The 21,066-nt window shown below is 43.0% G+C and overlaps 1 protein-coding gene across 32 annotated transcripts in view; it reads right to left on the reverse strand.

Moving 5' to 3' along the window:
* ZBTB20 (zinc finger and BTB domain containing 20) overlaps window positions 1–21,066 on the reverse strand; it is a 777,345-nt gene that overhangs the window by 25,652 nt on the left and 730,627 nt on the right. For all 32 annotated transcript variants that reach the window (XM_073893708.1, XM_073893699.1, XM_073893648.1 and 29 more), the window contains one exon: window positions 9,341–10,945. In XM_073893708.1, the coding sequence (XP_073749809.1) occupies window positions 9,341–10,945 (1,605 nt within the window). The remainder of the gene's footprint in view (window positions 1–9,340; window positions 10,946–21,066) is intronic.

The following is a 21,066-nucleotide window of genomic DNA, read 5'->3' on the forward strand; positions in this document are numbered from 1 at the left end:
CCCAGAGTAAAGCCCAAAGCCTTTGAACCTCTCTAGGGTCATTGTTCAACATCTGGACTATGTATCAGGGTAGGAAATCTATTTCTTAAAATTGAGTTAACTTCCAATTAAAACATGGGCCTTGACTATGTTTCCATTTTTCCTATTACGAAGCAGAAGAGGTTTGAGGTGTCATGGTAATAATGGCAATGAAAACAATCGGCGTGTATTTGGTGCTTAGTATGTGTCAGGCTCAGTGTTAGTGCTTCATGATCCGTTGTATGAAACTTTATCTCTTCAGAAACCTTTTTTCATTGTGTTTGTAAACATAAAAGGATATGTTCTGAAGCACATGATAGTAAGAAATGGCAGTTTTGTTCAGGAATCCCTTCACAAATTTCTTAACCAATGTCATTGGTCTTTGAACTCTTTTTCCCTTAGTTATTCACAAACGTTTTGGCCTAGCTCCCTCTCCTCTGGACTCTTCTCTGATTTCTTTCCTTTCATTCTCACGGACGGGACAGTATGGTCAGTAGGATCACAGGGTTAGAAGAGAAGGAGTTCACTTTTGGACAAACGGGCAAATTTGGGGAAGCCTCATTCCCAAATGATGCATTTAGGCTATGTATGGTTTTTATGTAGGTACCTTCTTTGGAAATGAGAGATTCCCTAAGAGAGAGAGTCATGAGTGTTATTTTTAGTCGGAACATTTCTGTCAGCTGTAAACATGCTTGAACTCAAGCTGGTCTTTGCCATCCATGTGCTTTGAGTATACTTTCTAGAGGCTACGATTGGCTGGTCAACTATCTTTTAAAACTTATCCACCTGTCACCTTTAATGGGCAGCTTGCCTTCTTAAGTTCCAGATGGTGTTTTGGCTGCTAGGAAGTTGAAACTTTATGTTAAAATGCTCTTGCTGTTTGAAACTTTCACCTTCTTACAGTGTGTTTTTCCTCTAGGCAAGGTCACTCTGAAGGCTTTTTGCTTTCACAACCTTCTAATCTGACTATAAATTGATTCTTCACAGTTGTTACCTTCCCCTTCATAGCATACATCTGTATGCTGTTTGCATCCATGTAGTATTGGTTCAGCTGTTCATTATCTGCGTGACCCTGGGCTTTCTAAGTCTCCCTGGGTTTGTTTCCCCTTCTGAAAGTGAGGAGCTGGACCAAGCACTTGCCATGGCCCTTTGCAGATTTAGTGGCCTTCTGCCCATCCTGACCCACAACCCCTGAGGCCTCTAGTCTAGGCCTTGTCAGCACATGACCTGAGGGCAACCTGCTTCAATCATTCACTGCATTAGCAGTCCCACATTTTAAATAGGACAAAGTACCCTGTTCCCGTCCCTGCCACAGAAAGTGGTGTGATAGTTAATGAGGAAAAATGTTTGCAAAGCACTTGGGAGCTCCTTAAAGGAAAACGCTCTCTATAATTATTAAGGTGCTGTGCTGGTAGAGCAGAGGTATTTCAAGAACTGTCTTACTAAATGGGGCTTATTTTCAGATTAATCAGGCAGCCACAACTTTCATTTATATGTATGTGTGGATTTGAAACAGTATCACTCAGTAGAAATGTTAATATTTTTCTTTCTTGTTATTTTCCTCCATATTGCTTATAGGGACCCTAAAAGGGCTTTCAACATTATACATGAAACAGATGAGGTCTGCTAATTGTTGCTTTCAATGTGGAGAAATGGAGTTAAGATGAGTGGAAGTCGATGGCTTTTCAGGTCTGAACTTATAGCCAGGAATGGCAAGTCCATCGTTGCGTTAGGAAGAGACACAAAGTCCAAAGCAGACACTAGAATTATAACATAAGGGAGAAGGTCATATAAGCTCCTTCACTTTAAACTGCTCTATTTTGGGCTATACAGCTGTGGGAGTCAGATATGAATTCCATTTCCTTGGCTGAGTGACTTGGGTATGTTACTTAACCTCTATAAGCCTCAGTTTCCTTATCTGTAACTTGAGAATAATACAGTAAGTACCTGTCCTGTGAAGGTATTTTGAAAATTTAAGAGATAAAGCACTTAGCACAGAGTATGTGATCATTTGAAGGCAAAAAATCAACCGTTCTTTTCAGTAGAAAGGAACTGATGATAAATGAAAGCAACTGAGAAATAACTTGGGTTACATGGGGAAGCCAACTCAGGATTTAAAAAAACAAAAAACTTTCAGATAATCAATAAAGCAAGTGATTGTATCGCAGCTATGTGATTCAGAGTTAAGGGTACAGTCTGCTCTCACATATGCTAATCAAAGAAGCGGTACTATGAATAAAATGTCAGTAAGTAGCTCTGACAGACGGGTTCTGAGCAGGTGACAACTGAGCTCTGGAGCCCAAGAAACAGCACAGCAAGGGGATAAACTAAAGGGGCAGCAGTGTCCTTTACAATTCCAGCGGTGTGGGGGGAGTGGCCAATGCAGATACTTTTCTCTGGTTTTTGATGCCTGTTCTCTAAAGAGCCTCTTTTCAACTCCTTCTTGTGGACCAGCACTGACACTCTACCAAGACTGACAAGTTAGGAAGAAAAAAAGGAAGAGACATCCTGTTAGGTTCGTAGATACAGAGGGCCTGCCAAAGTTCAAGTAAAAGGTATCCGACTGGGCTGAGACACCCCAATTCTGAATAGTGACTTCTGTAGTGGGGGGCTCAGCAAGAACCCACTGATCCTGCTGATTCTTTCTCATTCTAACCAGGCTTCTCCTGGCTTGCAGAAAGTACAGTGAATGCTGTTGGCGGGATGTTTTTCAGAAGCACTGTTCCCACCTGTGTCTCCCATTCTCTTGGCCTCTCCATCAATCTGCTCTAGCATAACTCCCTCCTCTTCAGGTGAGTCTGGTGAGGGGCCAGAAAACTAAGACTGGGAGCTTGGGGAGAAGGCAGGTAGCAGGGAAGGAAGAGGAAAGTATGGGTTGGGGAAGATGGCCACCGGTGAGGAAAGCAGGAGTCCCTGAATGGAGAACGTCAAGGTGGGAACAGAAAATGGGAAACATTCAGCGGCAAGAATGGAAGGGCGCTCACACAGAGTCGCAGAGAGCTTTCACTGGCTGAAGAGTCTGCTCTCCACTGGAGAGGTCTAGCTGAAGGGAGGCCTACGCCCCCGAGATATGGCTGGGGTGACTCCCTGCCAGCCTTTCTCCAGTTCTGAGGGTGTGATCCTGGGGGCCTGTGTGGACTGTGGGGCCAACTGGGAGGAGGGATTGCCTACTGGGGGACACGCTGCATTCACACAACATCTGCGGCTTCAGGGACAACTAACATGTTTTGGTGTGAGGCAGAATTTTGAAGATCTCAGGGAACTTCATCTACGTTACTTAACTTTTTTTATACCTTTATGAGTGGGGTAGACATGAATGTCCCCAGAAGACGGTATCTCCATTAGAGAGGTTATCCAACAAGTCAGTAACAGATGAGAGGATGATACCAGCCTCGCCAGATTATCACCTCCTCCTCCTGTTAACGATTTCCTGCGCTCTGGATTCTGCTGCAAGATGTATGATGTTACTATAACATATATGTTCTTAAATGGCTTTGATGATTTTACAGTATTTATGGTTAAGTGCTTTCTCAGAAATAATGTTATTTGATTCTTAGAGCAACCATGTAAATATTATTAAGATCTATATATTTTGTGGCAAAAACATTAAGGCTCAGATTGACTATGGAGCTTATTTAAGGTCACTCAGAGAGTGGTCAAACCAAGGCTTTCTTGCTTCACATCACATACTTGTTGAGTGCTCCACTGGCTTGATATAAATAATAGCCCAAATTCTGGATGAGGATCATCACATTATTATCTTGATCCAAGTATTTTTATACTATTTCTGATATTCTTATGTTACTACTATTCCTATATCTTTTTATATCAAATTCATGGCTGAAATAGCTGAGCTTTTCAAGGTAACAAACAAAATTGTCACCTATATAGAGGACACTAATGGACCCAAAACAGTCATCAATAAATGGGCTGTTGATAGTATGACTCAGAAAAAAGCCCAAACATCTACCATTGTTAGTGAAGAAAACACAAGTAGAAATGCAGATACAATAAATTCTGCAGCAAATAAAAAAAGAAAAAGAAAGAGAAACTTAAGTCTTGCTAGAAAATAATGCATTTATGTATAAGTCCCTTGAATTAAATTCTCCTGGAAAGCATGCCCACATTTCTGAACATTCATTCACTTACTCACTCAAAAGGTATTTGTTAAGCAACTACATATGCTAGCCTGTATTCATATATAGATTTCATGTATGTATTTATTTATTTTTAATTTTTTTGGTTTTTAGGTAGGCTCCATGTTGGGCGTGGAGCCCAATGTGGGGCTTGAACTCACGACCCTGAGATCAAGACCTGAGCTGAGATTGAGAGTCAGATGCTTAACCGACTGAGCCACTCAGGCACCCCTATATATAGATTTTAAAGCAAAAAGTCCTAAGATTCGGTCTTAAAAGAGAGTTCTACCTTTATAATGGGGAGGTACAGGGACAACCATGTAATGATAGTACACGTAGGTACTTTAAAGTGCCTGAAGGCGAACATTTGCTGTGGTACTTGTGCAGTTTGAGACTTAGCTTACCTCTCTTTCATGAGGTATTTGCCTCCATAATATAATTTATCCACTATAAAATCAAGCTGTTATTTTCAACTGGTTTTCTTTTTCCAAATGCATAGGTTCTTATGAGTGGAATTTTAGAGAACAATGTCATGTAACCAAAGCAACCTGATGTCATCCTCATCATTGCCCAGCCTTCTAGGGAAATGATTCCCAACCTACTGTGAATTAGGGCTCATTGAAACAACAGATTGGTGGGCGCCATCACAGTGTTTCTGATTCAGGTCTGGATGGGCCTGAGAATTTGTATGCTGCTGGTATGGGGATCATGCCGTGAGGACTACTGCTCCAGGGTTATCTTAGAATTTTCCCTATTGCTTGCCTTCCCTATCCACATTGACACCAAAGCTTGCCCTTCTCTGTCCTCTGTCTTTCCTTCCATTCCCATTCCTTTGACTTGTTTTTCCTCTTGAGGGGAGGGGACATAGAGGAGCCTGCTTGGTTCCATGACAGGATGGTTCGTGTCATCTGTTTTTCTCTGATTCTCTTATTTTCAAATACGTTCTTAACTCTTGGTTTCGTATCTCACAACTTTTATGAAGCTGTAGTAGAGTGAACTTGAGACACTCCTAGGAGAAATGGAGTACCACTGTGGTTTGTCTGGGAGGAGATAGAGTGGTTAGGTGAGAGATACTCTTTTACTCTTAAAAAAATCATTAAGGAGTGAAAAAAAAATGCTGATGTTATAAAGGAAGTTCAGGGGAAACCCAAGAAGTATCACGTGGCTTCAGTGTTTGAATTCCATAGAGGAAGGAAATCTGTCAAGAGCTTATTATTCAGAGATATGAGATAGAGCAAAGAAAGTCAATGTCTCTTGGGTGGAGGGGGCTCAGGTAATAATGACGATGGGTTTTTTTTTAAACATTAACTAGTACTTTACCTTTTATAAAAAGCTCCTTTTTAAGAAAATTTTATTTATTTATTTGACACAGAGAGAGACAGTGAGAGAGGGAACACAAGCAGGGGGGGGTGGGAGAGGGAGAAGCAGGCTTCCTGCTGAGCAGGGAGCCCCCTGGATGCGGGGCCTATCCCAGGGCCCTGAGATCATGACCTGAGCCGAAGGCACACGCTTAACGACTGAGCCACCCAGGCGCCCCTATGAAAAGCTCTTAAATGCACCATACCTTTACGGCTACTCAAAAGGCAGGAAAATTATTATTTCCATTATAAACACAAGAAACTGAGGGTTATCAAATTAAGTGATTTGCTTAAGGCCACACAGCCAATTAAAGGGACCAAAACTGAACCCAAAAAATCAAATTGTAGTATAACTGTCTTTCACTTATGTCCCCACTCTAAGTTTCAGTGTTATAACCATTATGGAATATGTTTTACAGCCAAGGGCTTTCTGGTTCTCTTCCGCGGAGCTTAGCTCCAAAGTCAATACAAAAGACTACTTATTTGTTTCAAACACTTCCTTTCAGTGAATATGTGGATCATTAACACAGAGCTCCACAGAATTTTATTTGGAGTCCACGTCTCAGAATAGATTCTTTGCAGTTGTGGATAGTAAGTACTATTGACATTAAAGTTGGAGCAACTGAAATGCAAATCTAGGTAGCATGCGTAATAGCCATGGTGCAGAGAACCCAAATCTCTTTCCTTGTAGCTCTATCAAGCTACTCTTTCTTAGTAAGATTTTTTTAGATTAGGTTATCGGTAAGAATACCAAAGCCATCCCTACTCTTCCCAGTATCCCTAGTACTTTCTAGAATCTTTTTAGACTAACATTTAGACTTTTTGCTCTGGATTTTTATCACTTCCACTGGGCTCTTGTGAAGTTGGGAGGCCCTGTTTTTTTTATGTTTTCCTAAGAAATTGGAGAGAACTTTGTTTTGAAATGGAGGCTGCAATGAATCCAGGTCCTGAATTACTTCCATATGTTCAGGCTGTCTTGCCTTTTGAAAAATCTAGACCAATTGTTCTTTAACTTCGTTAGGTTATGGACTCCTTCAGCTAGACAAAAGTCTTGATAGACAGACGGCCCTTCCAAACTGCCACTGCCAACTAATTCAGGGTGAATGGGAAGACTTTCACTTCTTTTAAATGAGGTGCTCAAGTGATATCTGTGTATTATTAATTGTTCCCAGATGTGGCCATGTTATACACACCAATACAAAACCTTCATATTTTACTGAGGACCTTCATAGTTTATTAGAGATCTGAAGGCTACACTTTGAGCATTAACTCAGATTTATAAAATGACTTTACTTGTAGCTTTTGTATCTATGATGTCTAAATGTACAAACCCATTGCTGGTTTTCTCATGGGCAAATCTAGTTATTTGGGTTAACCACAGAATTCTTTAGTGAATTCATTGGATGAATGTGTTTATATAGCAAAAAGACAATTTTTCATAGTGCCCTGAAAATTTTGTGTTGCAAATTTAAAGCCTTATTTCAATATGTGATCTCATAGAGTATGTGAATTTTATTTCCACTAGGTCTACTAGAAGAGATGCACAGGGATGGCGGGGGGGGGGGGCAGGGGGGGAGGAGAATAGAAATGTTTATGGATCCACGACCAGCGAAGTGAACTTTGGCTAACAAGACACTTTGGCTAAAAGAGACACTGGTCTCTTTTTCCTCCCTAATCTTTAATTTGATGGTTTATATGACAACTATTCAGAAGAAGAAAGGAAAAACTAAGTGAGAGCACTGTGTAAACCATAAAGTGCCACATAACTAGAAATACTACTACTTGATCAATTTACCAAATAATGATGATACCCATACCACATAGAAAATTGCCCTTGATTGGTCTCAGGTTATCAGTGCATTCACATTTACCCTAAATAAACATAGTGACTTACCACTACCGGATTTTCTTCCTAAATTCAGTAGTGAGTTACTATGTTGATTTGGAGTTGTGAAAACTGTCATTCTTAAGAACAACTGATTCACACAAAGGCACATACACAGATGTACCTAATGTCTTGACTTAAGTTGACTGCAAAGAAGGCAAAGTTCATCGAAAGTCACGTTCTGTTTTAGTTGTTCACCTCTATGTTGGGTATCTTGTCTCAGTGTATGTTATTTTCCTTCCTTTCTATTTACCAACTTAAATTTATCTGCCTTATGTCCTATCCCCTAGATTTCTGCTAGCTGATCTGAGAAACAAGGTTGCTCAGAGGAACTAATCTGTTTTCATGTATTGTAATTCTACTATGTAACCTTCTCTGGCAACTTATTTGTCATTTAACAAGGGTGTTCTGGAACCAGAGGTACACCAGAAGAGGGACTCATGATAGGAATTTCAAATACGGTGATCATCACTGGGGTAGGTATTTTCAGATATGAGAGAATCTATGTGAAATCATATCGTATATATGGTCACTTATATGGAGGAGCATCCGTGAAGTTCTCACTTCTATGTCTGTCCTGTTATTGAGCTGGAAAAGGGCACTAGCTGCGTGATCAGGAGATCTTAGCTCTAGAATCACAGAATCCAGAGATGAAACACCATCTCACCCAACTACTCATCTAATGATCGAGGCCCCTCTACATCATCCCTATGAAATGATCATCCATTCTCTCCTGGAACACCTCTAATTATAGAAACTCAGTCCCTTTGGAGGCTGTCTATCCCATCTTAGAGCAGCTCAGACTGTTAACAAACCTTTTATTTAGTTGAAAGAATCTCCTTTATAGCTTTCAATCATTGGTCCGGTTCTACCTTTTGAAGCCAAACAGAACAAGCTTAACGTCTCTCTCCTCCTAACCATTTAAATAAAGCTAACTGTGCTAATGTTAGCTACCTTTTATAGAGTGCTGATGATGCACCAGGAGTTGTTTTAAGAGTTTCATATATTAATTCACTTAATCTTGAAAACGACACTCTAAGAAAGATGTATTACTGTTATTCCCATTATACAGACAAGGAAACAAGTGTAGAAAGATTAAGTAATTTTCTCAAGGTGACAAAGTTCAGTAGTGGCTAAGTCTGATTTCAAACCTGGGCAATGTAGCTCCAGAGCTCCAGTTTAACTACTACATATGCTGCCCCAGAAGCTCAAATACTTGGATATTATATGATGCTCTGAGTCTTCTTTTTTGCAGGTTGAACAGCCCTCAGACCTTCAACCATGATATGCCATGGTTTTGCATTCCTTCATCATCCTAATTATACTCCTCTATGTCCCAGTCTATTGTCTTTTTAAAAGGTTAGTGCTCAGACCAGACTGTGGTCTCTAGATGTTGAAAATAGAGAAAAAGCAATAGAAAATAGAGTGAGTCTATCACTTCTCCATTTTGGGGACCACAAATTCAGCATAAGCTTGCATCAGCCTTGTTGCAGCCTCTTCAAGCTGATGGTTCATACAGAACTTACTACAGACTGAAAATCTCATCCCTGTTCTGCCTCTATGACTTTGGTCTGTAAAATGAAGTGACTAGAGTATATACTCTCCAAGGACATTTCCAGTTGTAAACACCTAGAATCAAAGACCGTATTACAAAGTTCAATGTATGTAAGGGATATTGTGCCTGCAAATTCCTCGTCAGACTTTTTCCCATTTGGCCCTTCTCCACTGGGTTTCTGTGATTTTGTATTTTGGTGACAGATGCTTCATGCCTACAATGGGGGTATTGTTGGGGCTTCTAGAAGATGGCTGGCAGTGGGGTCTCCTTCAAATCTGGACGATGTCTCCAAACCTGCCCCTGTACTTGCCGTCCTGCCCCTCCCTTCCTACAGCCCCCTCACACCCACTGCCTGCTTCCGGGCCTCCAGAGGGGCCTGCACACTCACCTGTGTGTACGAACATGTGCTTGACGTAGTTCTGTTTGGCGGTGAAAGTCTTGTTGCAGAGAGTGCACTCGTAAGGCTTTTTTTCGCCCTGCCCACTGGCTGTGCTGTGGCCTGCGGATGGGGCCAGGGGCTGTGGCGCTGGCAGCTGTGCAGTAAAGGTCGACAGGCCAGGCTGGGACACTGTCACAAACTGGGTCTGCTGGCCTGCCAGGGGCTGTGGCAGGCTGAAGAGGAAAGGCTTGGGGCCACTGCCCGCGGGCTGGGTAGTGAAGAGGGCCGGCAGGTAGGTGTTGCCGGCTGTGCCAATGACCTGTGTGTTGCTGGTCAAGGTCAGAGGCATCCTCAAGTTGCTGGTGAGGGTTTCTGTCTGGCGTAAGTAGAGCTGGGTACTTGGCAATGGCTGCCCGATGGACGTGTTGACCGAAGGCTGCTGCAGGACGCTCTTGTCAGAGCTGTTGCTGACAGTGATGACCGTGTTGTCCATCTCCACCTCGTTGCTTCTTTCTGGGGAGGAGGCACCTGTCTCTAGCTGGTGCGGCTGTGGGCCACCCTCGGCAGGAGCTTCCGTGGCCTGCTCGGCTTGGGCAGGTTCGGCCTGGCCATCCCGCATTGCCCCGGGCCCGAACTGCTGCTCCACCGAGTCAGGCTCGGTGCCTATGGAGGAACTGACACCCGAGTCGAAGCTTTCGCCCTTGGGCTCACTCTCAGTGCCCTCTGCTTGGTCGGTGTCTTCCGTGCACTCCTCGGATTCGTTGCGCTCCAGGATCTGCACCCTTTGCTGCCCATAGTAGTCATAATCGTCCTCCATCTCCTGCTTAATGTGGATATTGCCCACCAGGGTCTGGATGCGCACGGGCCGGGGCTGCTTGCGGCAGTGTGTGGTCTCGGGGGTGGTGGACAGGTACCGCTCCATCTGCTGAGAGCGCTCGTGGATGCGCGTGATCCAGCTGGGGTCTTCCATGTGGTGGTCACGGGGCAGGCCGAGTGCGGTCTCATGGTGGCTGACCACTGCACCGCTGTAGAAGGAGCGCTCCCCGCTGCCGTTCTGCATGGAGCATGCATAGAGCGCCGAGTAGATCCTGTCCACGCTGTGCTGCGGGTGGCTCTGTAGGTAGCCCGACTCGGTGTCGCTGCTCTGGCCCGATGTGCCTGACTCGGGGGTGCCCCGTGGCGTGTCCTGGCCTGAGTCCTGGATCCCCGGGAACACATCACCCACGTTCTGTGACACGATGCGCGTGCACTCATCGATGACTGTTTTGATCTGTAGGATGCTGGCGGCCGTGAGGATCTGCAGGGCTTCCGACTGCGAGACGCGCAGCACGCCGCTGTACATGAAGTCAATGAGCTTTTGCACCGACTGCACCGACACCACGGATGGGATCTCGATGTCGCTGTAGCCCAGCAGCAGCTTGTCCTGGAAGAAGGGGCTGCCGGCCGCCAGCACGCAGCGGTGTGCGCGCAGCATGCTCCCGTGGATGCGCACCGTCACGTCACAGAAGTGGCCACGGTTGCGCTGCTCGTTGAGGGTCTCGAGCACGGAATTGCTGAAGTTGTGAAGGTTGATGCTGTGAATGCGCTCGGTCATCCCCTTGCAACTGATGTCACCTGCACGGTGGCAAGACAGACACAAGACAGGGTGTGTGGGTCAGAGCTAGCTGACTGCATTCCTAACACCCAGGTCTCAGGTGGGTCACGCTTATGGCTCCTGAAAGCACCCCCACCCCCGACCTTGCAGACACAAGCGGGCTCTGTGGCGAGATGGACATGCTTTGCACAGGGATCAGCTGCGGGTATGATGGCCTATGGGAAGGATGCCTTGGATTTGGCTCCAACAATACCCCTGCTATTTTGGGTACCGAATCCCTATTAATGCCCTAGAGCTTCAGCCAGGGTTGCCAGTTGAAGTAGGACAGCCTAATAAACAGATGGGTCATTTGCCTGCTCTTCCTAAAACTGCAGCACATAAGACCTGAGAAACAAATGGAAGACTGGTTCTCCTGGAATGCTCTATCTCTACTTTAGACAGGTAGAAGCCGAGGTCCTTTGGGAAAGCTTACATTTTCCCCAGTTTTTCAGAGTTCCTGATTTTATTCATAGCAACAATATTCATAGTTAAAAAAATAAACTCCTTTCCTATTTATTACTTTATATGTATATTTCTCAATCCACACCATGTACGCAAAAACCCTTGGAAAATCCAATCCAGACTAAGATATCCCCCAAGCAGCTGCCTCCACGTTTTCCACTTGAGGCACAGGCTCTAGGATGCTGTCTGCTGGCTAAAGGGGTGCTTACACACTCTTGTCATCTCTGACAACCTGTCTGAGGACTTTCTAAAGTGGTCGTATGTGACATGGTTCGTTTTTTGCATTTCCTGAAGCTTAACAAGGAAGGAATGTTCAAAAGGTCGGAGATGGCAGCATTGAACTGGGAGAGTATAATATACCAGGTGATCACATTTAGTGTTCAAACTGGGCACTTCTGAGAGTGAAAGGGAACACTGTTGATAATTAGGTGAGGACAGCAGGAGTAAACCAGGAATGGGCTGTGTGATCCCCCTAGGCAATACTGTGTTCTATGCACTTGCTACAGGGAAGTATCAAACGGCTCCCCGTGGGGAGACAGCCGTCAGCTACGTGGAGGCTGTCCATAGCCTGACCCACTGCCACCCTTATACCCGGGGCTCTGCAGACAAGGGATAACGGTTACATTTGGATCACAGATTGAGAATTGAAATGGGTGGCTAGAACACTAAGGCTTAGGGCTTTCCTATTTTTCTACCTCACTTCTCAAATGGTTCTAAAGAATCCCTCTCTCCGAACCATTCTTCATTTATATTCCCCATTCTTGCCTTCACAACTGAATAATCAGCTTGAGAGAGGCCAAGTAAGTGGGCTTTCACAATCAGGTGGCCCAAGCACTGATTGCTGGCCTGTGACCGGGATCCCCGTGTCTTGTGAGAAGTAACCCCCAGAGGTAATGACCTGCAGATGGGAGGAATGCCCACATCCTCAGGTTCTTTCTCCTCTGCCTTCGGACAGAGGACCAGTTCAGGAAAGTCTAAGCTCCACCAGCTCTACCTCGCTGCACTCAATCTCCTCATGCTGCCTAAGCTCTGTCGGTGTGACCGCATCCTTTTACATACTCATTTATTTCCTTTGTTCCTGTCTTTATATTTAGTAGGCCTCACATATATCCAGTTAACTTAATACATGCCTAGAGGCTCTATATTCACTTTCAGTCATAGGATTTGCACTGATTTTTACATAAGAGACTTCCTTCTTGTCCTGATTTCCAATAGGTCTGTGATGTGCTGAAAATATTGCATCGGGCTCCAGTTTCTACTTTTTTCACTGTTGTAAAAACAAATTGTCATTGCTTTAATTGTCAGATTAAAGAATCATGGTGAATCCTCTCTAACTGTGTTAATACAAAGTACAGTCCCAGAGGAAGGCCCCAATAACCCAGGAAGATGTTCAGGAAATCAGTCAGCAGACCAAATTCTAAGTCCTTGCTGAGTCCCCCATGCACAACAAGAGCAAACATTCCTTTTTTAATGCTTACTATGTATTACCAGATTATTTCATTTAATCATCACAGCAACTCTTATCACGTAGGTATTATTATAATTTTAAAGATTTTACTTATTTATTTGGTACAGAGAGAGAGAGAGCACACAAGCAGGGGGAGTGGCAGAGGGAGAGGGAGAAGCAGGCTCCCCACTAAGCAGGGAGCCCAACCTAGGGCTCGATCCCAGGACCCTGGGATCATGACCTGAGCCCAAGGCAGATGCTTAACCGACTGAGCCACCTAGGTGCCCCACGTAGGTAGTACTATTATCCCCATTTAAAATGAGGAAACTGAGGCCATACAAATTAAGAAACTCTCTCAAGGCCTCATAGGCGATGGGTGGTAGAGCTGGCATTTGAGCTCAGCGGTCTGGCTCTAGAATTTTCACTCTTACCTGCTTCATTGTATTGCATGCTTTGCCCTAAATGAAGTCTGGCCCCCGGGTGTCCATAAATCCACTGTAAAGCTCTGTGAAAAAGTCTGTTCAGTATGTTCTCCAGCTGCTTCTACACCTACCCTTGAATTAGTATGGTGTTCATGTTTCTAGGCCTTGGGATGTCAACATAGTCTCAGTAAATCTAACATAGAGACATCTTTTTTTTTTTTTTTTTTTTTTAAGTTTACAAATGGAACAATGCAAGAGGTAAAACATCATGTCCTGGCACTAAAATGTAGAGTTTTCTAGATACGGTTTTACTATCACTGAATTTTTTTTATTTAAGTAAAACAGTAAGCACTAAAAGTAACTTTTTTCCACACAGGTGAAAACACTCTTTAAACACACATTTGCTCTTAGTACCAGTCACAGCAATATCGCTAGATTTGTCATTTATGATGAAGAGTTGTCTTCCTTATGATAATTCTGGGAAGAAACTCTACAAGTATCCTAATAATATCCATGTAGCATTTCATAGTGTACAAAACTCTTTCACATACAACATCTTAGTCTTTCCTTAAAAGCATCCTATATGTTCTTAGGACAAGTCCTATTATTATTATTTGATGTAAGAAAAGGTTGAGGCTATCAAAGTGTTTAAGTGACTTACCCTAAGTTTTACACAGCTAGTAAGAGACAGGATTGGGATTAGAACCCACACCCCTGGATGCTTTTTTTTTTCCACTCTGTAACACTGGATTGCTGAAGAATGAAACTCAGATTGCCTAAAGATCTAAGACCATCCTAATCCTCAGGACACAGAAGAAAAGATAAAAACACTGAAAGTGATGATGGAGGTTGCTTTAGAGAGGGAAATGGTCAAGCAAAAGGTGTCCTCATACTATGCACACTCGTACACACACGCACACACAATCTCATGAGAAAAATTCAAAGTGCTTGTTTGACTGAACTGGCTGAGTCTATCCAAACAATTATGTAACCCTATAGAGATAATCACAAAAAATTGTGAAACGGTCTGAATTATGATTACTGCAGTAATGTCACCAACTTCATTAAAAACCACCGAGACAAACTCAAACCTGCACACATGTACAACCTGACCCGGCAAGCCTAGTTGGATTTTTATAGACACAATTTTTAAACATCTCCTTGAGTACACTGGTCCCACACTGCAGCGAGCAGCCATGAAAGGCTGAATGGGCTTTGCTGATACGGGTACAGATGCGATGGGGGACCCTGCCTCTCCATTCAGGCGCGCCTGGTTCCTCCCGCACACAATGCTGAAGCAATTCTTTCCCAGGCTTTCTTTTATATTTAACACTAATACAGTGGGAAAAAGTTTCTGCCACAGCAAGGCAATGTCCAGGCTTTTGTGAAGCAGGTCCTTTCATCCAATGGGCATTAATGTATAGATTCCAATGGAATAAATCTGAAATACTCTACTGTAGAAGATTTGTTCCCCATTGAAAACAAATCTTGATTAGATGGTTATTCAGGGACTGTATAGGAAGGAATGGTGTGAAAATGCTAACTCCATTCTTTCCTAGATTGGCACTGAATAGGCATTTGGGCTATTCAAAAAAAAAAAAAGAAAGAAAGAAAGAAAAAAAAGAAAACACCAACCACTCTCTCAACTCCACAAAACCATACAACTTTACAAAGATTATGTATATTTGGGGACGCCACCTCACCCAAAAAATACCCCCACGGTGGTGTGAACATAGAACCGATGGGATAAAATGAAAAGAGTGATAAAAATAGTTCTCCGTGTGTTTAAAAATAATAACCAGCCTCCTTTCCACTAGAGTAAAAATATAGAGTCAGCCTGAGATGGCATTCACTAGAAACATGCAAGGAACCCTACCACCGAGAGTGGTCATGTATTCTGAATGACTGTGTTCTGTGAGCGACCACAATACGGATGGGGCTGCAGCGGGGCGAGGACCGAAGGGAAAATCGGCTCATGGTGAAAGAGGTGATGGGGGGCCTGGCTCCGCCTTATAGGAACCCAGCTCCTGCCTGTCTCTTAAACTGCCGGTGTCCAGGGATAAGGCTTAGCACGAGAATAAAAAACTGCTTGTGTGCAGGGGGAAAATGAACACGAAAGGAAACATCAGGCAATACAATCTCCTTTAATTAGGTGGGAAATCCAGCTCTTCCTTAGCCCGGATATACAAAATGAGACCAGGGCAAGGGTGAGGTGCTACAGAGGGAGATGGGAATCTGAAGTCTCTATGATTTGGGAGGAAACACCAGCTCTCAAATTAAAACCCACATGAATTCCGGTCAAGTCAACACGTCTAAGTCAAATGGCAGGGCCGAAAAGCCCTGGAGCTTTCAATCTGGGCCACCAGGCTCACATGAGGTAAGTGGGTCAGCTCATGAACTAGGGCTGGGGTGGCCAGGCCTCCGCAGCCCCGTCTCTCATATCACACTCTTTCCCACATAGCACGTTGATGCCTTTACTGTGTTGAGGTTGCCCTTTCATATGTTAGGGGATTGGTGATGTTAGGTCCTAAGCTACTGTGTGTTGGCTACGTAGACCAAGCTGGTCACGCTAGGAAAGGCCCATTCCTCTCCTGAAGAAGCAGGGATGCATGTGGCTACTCAGGTCCCTTTCTCCCCAAATCTACATCTGTTGCCCCTGTCAAGGCCAAGACCTCGGTCATGTCCACTTCACCTATATGCTGGGGTGGGGGGCAAACTGCTGAGCCTCTGCATGACAGGAGGCTAGAGCTTGCTCATTCACAGCTTTCACTGTCGGAAGCACCTGGCCCTATGCATGCTTTCTATCTCACTGGCATCTTCACAATCTCTGTGAGACAGGGAAACTGAAGGACTCCAGAAAAACCTGCTTTTTGCTCCCTTTCCTGATTCTATTCTTGCTAGGCCCTGCACCCCTGCCCTACACGTGCCTTAATGTATGTCCCCCTTATAAGGGACAAGGAGTTAGTGATTTCTTTGGAGTCTCCCAGCACAACAGACAGCATCTAAGGAGTGACCAGGCAAGGCCATCGTGTGCGTACTCCAGACCACTGGCACTAGATATCTCAACGCCAAGACCCCCAGGCTCCAGGGAATAAGTGACTTATGATGGACACCTGAACTCTGTCTTTGTTCTGACCAGTTCCCGGATGCCTGAGAGGACACGTGCATCAGACCACAATCGTCAGTAAAAAGCCCCCAGACCCAAAGCAAAGACAAGACTCCCTCCTTTCCTTTCTGAGTCTCCCAGACACTCTGACTGTACCTGCACTCTCTCTATACCTTCCATTAACTCTGCTTTCACCTCCTGCTGGCTTGCATTTGATTTCTATCCTGAGCGCAGCCAGGGACCCTCTTGGCTGATCCTGCGGGACTGCCTCTGGGTCCATGAACGGACCCGCCAGCATCATTTGGAGGGTGGCTAGGGGCACTGGGGAAATCACTTACACAAGCAGAAGGTGGCAGGCAGGACAAGACTCTTCCTCTTACCCTGGCTCCATACTCCTAGCATAGCCCAGCTGTCACTATCGCTGGAGGTGGACCAGCAGGGTCATCAGCCTGCGGGAAGGAGAACTGCACTGCCTTATGCACCTCACCCCTCCTGGGTGTAAAAGGGGTGTTTGGGCTGTCTCCTGGTGGTGAGACTTGACCTCTATCTTCCCGATCATCTAAGCCCAAGGTACAGGAACCATTAGAGGCTGTTTTTTTTGTTTCCCTTCTTTTCTTTCTAACCATTGGTAACAGAACAGTTCTCAGAAAACATAAATCAATTGTTCAACTTTCAGAAATTTGACTTTTAAGCATATTTTCTGGAAGACACCACCTATGAACATAGGGAACAGTCTGTATATACTTTTGTAGCCACTGCTTATTATGTTAGGTGGACAGAAAGAGTCAACTTCCTAACTTGCTTAAAGTGTTTACAACACCATTCTATTTATGATCTCAGTACTGTAGTTGGGTATATCTTTTCTATATCTTGAACTTTCATTCATACGTCTAAGAATTTTCATTCATTCTGGAGTACAGTTTAAGTATTGAAAATTCCTTAGGAAGTGTATGTGTGGGCTTTAGGGGTATCCCCATTTTTCATGAATGGGCATATTCCTACTTTCAGAGGGATAATATGGTCAGTGACTTTCTTTAGAGTCTCAAAGAGGCTGTGTTCCTCCCCAAATTAAGACGCATGAATTGAGAATCCAGTATCTCTCCTTAGGCTGCTCTTAACTACTTTGAGTAATCAGAGCCTCTGAAACTGATGGTACCTTCATGCCTGCATCTGATGTAGCAGGCTGGGAGCCTGGTACTTCCCATTTACTTTAGTTATGTGATCAACTCGACAGTCCTAGCCAAAGTGACAGCAGTTACCTTTCTGAAGAGAATTACTTAAAAATAAAAAGAGGATTGAAAAGGAAGAGAGAAAGAAGAGAACAGAAATGATAAAGTACGATGCTAGCTGAGATCTGGAGGAAGGTAACAGAGCTAGATAGTTGGACAGTGAGGCCAAACACAGGTCTTTATCAGGGTGGATCCCCTTCAACGGTTGACACAAATCCATGGAAGAACTAGGAACCATCCTTTAATGTTTTTTGACTGTGAAAAATGAGATATTGTGATATAAATAAATACAAACTTAACATGCACTTCTTTTCTTTTTCTTCCTTCTCCTTTTTAAGTTAATATGTACTTCTAATCTAGCCAACAAGACAGACTTCACCTGAAAGCTCTGTGGTACTTCAAACTGGTGGTCGGCTTTTCTTTCTTTCTCTCTCTCCCTTCTTTCCTTCCTCTCTTCCTCCCTTCCCCCCTCCCTCCTTCCCTCCCTTCCTTCCTTCCTTCCTTCCTTCCTTCCTTCCTTCCTTCCTTCCTTCCTTCCTTCCTCCCTCCCTCCCTCCCTCCCCTCCCTTCTTTCCTTTAGCTACACCATTAAGTTTTCCTAAGCTTCAAGTATGGAGAACAAGGGGGCAAAATTGTGAAGTAGGAACACATTTGCCCTGTGATCTTCAGGCCCATCCCCAAATCTGGATCAAGCCTCCATTCCTGTTGTCCTTCCCTCTACCAAAAAGTAAGAGCTTTACATTTTGTCTGAAGGATAAGAAGAGACTGATAATACTGGTGGGATTTTTCAGGGCCAAAGGAAAAGTCCCAGGGAAGCCCTTTTACTCGTCTCTGGAGGCTCTCACAGTCTCCCTCAGATAGCCCAGGCCTTTGGTTTGCTTGATTCCGCATTCATTCTGCTGTTACCTCCAAGAAGGGACTGAGAAATGCCTGACTATGCATCTAACATTGCCAATACAACAAACTGATATATGAAGCTGTTTGGGTCATTTGAATTTTCATCAATTCATGAGTGAAACATTTACTGAGAATACCCTTGTGTAAATGGATCCATAAGGCCATAGATGATCTGAAATCTCAAACAGTGGAAGAAATTCATCCATAAGGACCTTTGATATTTGAAACGTACATTAATCAATCAGCTTCTCTCAGACCTTGGTGCCCAGGAAAAGCTGGTTCTACTTTTATCTTTGTGGACCCTGTGAAAATCATACCTGGAGCTCAGAATCAAAATTTAGGTCGCATTTTCACATTTCGCAATGATGTGGGACCTCATGGTATGCTTTTCTAAGTAAAATTTACCCCCTAGCCTCATTTGAGTGTCAATTCCTTATTTTACTTCAACGCTGATTTCTTTTTTATAGTTATGTATAAATGTATTTTCCTACATATTTGCTAATGTGTTGAGTATCCTTTTAAGCCAACTGAAATCCCTTTAGTTATGAGGTAAGGATATAATCAAACAATCAGGAAATAATTGAACATCAACATTATGGAACCCATTCTAAATATAAGTTAAAACTTCAGCTTCGGGTATTATCAAGCTACATGTTTATGAATTTCTACACTTTGAGCATCTGATTCCAGTGGCATAAAACTCTGAATGTTCAAACACCTTCTTTATTCTCTTATAGTACAACTTGTGAAAGCTAAGTTTTAACTCTGGGAACAAAGGCATTGGACAGCTATAATTCTAGACAACATTCTGAAAGACACCTATGCCCTCATTCTGAAGCTGAAATGAAATGGCTTCTTCTTGAGGAGGGAGGACCTGCTGGGACTAAGGAGGAAAGTCAATGAAATCTGAGGATGATGCCTTTAAATCCTCTTATATCATAAACCTTTTGAGACACCTTTTAGGAGTTTGATTTTTTTTATAAAGCTCTTTCCTTACAAACTTAGCTGCTGCCCTATTGTAACCTTTTCTTTTGTTCACTAAATCTGGGGAACAAAAACACAGAGATGCTGCATCCGTGGGTGGGATACAAAAATGAACAAAGGGATCTACTTAAATTCACAGTGAAAGTATGCAGTTTGAACTTGGCTTTGGAGAGGCCTTAAAGAAGGCTCTTTATATTCAAATGTATAGTTAATAAGTTTGGTCCTTTTTTTCTGCTTCAAAAGAAATGATAAATTTAAAAAGTGTTTATATTAAAACCAGCATCTTCTTACTTACTAATCTCTTCTTCTTTTGATTTCTACATCATCATATACTTATTTTAAAGGAAAAATAAAGTTTTATGTTTAGTGAGTTCAAAGATCCAGCATAACTCCCAGGATTTGGAAAATATCAACTGGTGTTAGGGTATAGTTATGTAAGAAATTAATTTTTTGACTTTGGGAGAACTTTTATCTGAACTTCAACAAGTGAGAAAACAGAACCCCATCGTGTCATTTTTAAAAAGCTGTTTTACTAAAATAATCACAGAGCTTCCCAGTCCACAGAACTTCCTTTGGGCCTCTGTTCCTGCACTGTTTTGAAACTGCTTTTAAAGCAGTTCTTGAGATTTATGCTCAAATGTTCTCTTTGCTTATGTCTTCCTAGAAAAAACAAGTTCCAATGTGACAACTGGTTTTCAAGCATAGTTTGTCGGTAGAAGGGGGGCTATATTATTTCTGTATAGAAGGCGTGGGCTTGAGCCATGATAGATTGTTTTACCGAAAAAATGAAGGCCTTCTAACTCAAAGCAACAAGGAAAAGCCAGGGAAAAAGGTAAATTTGTTTTGCTGGATTACTAGTTAAGTGAGAAGCACAGAGGTAGTTTGATGTGGGCTAGTTTAAGACAAGTAGCTGAAACTACATCTCAACAGCCCACCTAGTGTGATCATCATAAAACCAGGCACACGATTTCCTTAAGAAAGAATAACACGTAAGTCCTTTTAGCACATGCTAAGATGAAGAAGATCCTAGATAAATGTTGTTGGAACTCAAAACCTTGGGAGACATTGGTAAGTAAATGAAGTAGAAGGCATACTTCAAAATTATTCTAATAAGGAACAAGATTCATTTTTACTGTATTCTTTGTATGTTCTTTCATATAATATTTTTATATTATTTACATGTGATAGGAGAAAAGATATTAAGCTGTAAGAGAGTATTCTATAGGTAACATTCTAATGATCTCATCTTACTTCACTGGTTTGATCTTATTTTCCCATTTTCTCAAATGAAATCTCTGCACTAATATGAGAAGTTGGACATTTTGCCATCCCTTGCATGTATTGCATTTGTTCTTAATTCTCTTCTGCTGAATTTGTCCTGAGTTCTGAAATATTGTGCTTTCTTTACGTACTAAACCTTATGTACCATTTGAGAACCCTATTCAAAGTTCTTTCTTCTCTGTGGAGTCTTCTTCGATTGCTGGAGTCCATCCCAAGTTCTCTCTTTTCTTACTTCCAACTGGTTGGTGAGGTAATAGAGTGAAACATTAATTTC

Source organism: Callorhinus ursinus, unplaced genomic scaffold, assembly GCF_003265705.2.
Source record: "Callorhinus ursinus isolate GAN/ISIS: 27379988/994484 unplaced genomic scaffold, GSC_fseal_2.0 scaffold1, whole genome shotgun sequence".
NCBI lineage: Eukaryota > Metazoa > Chordata > Mammalia > Carnivora > Otariidae > Callorhinus > Callorhinus ursinus.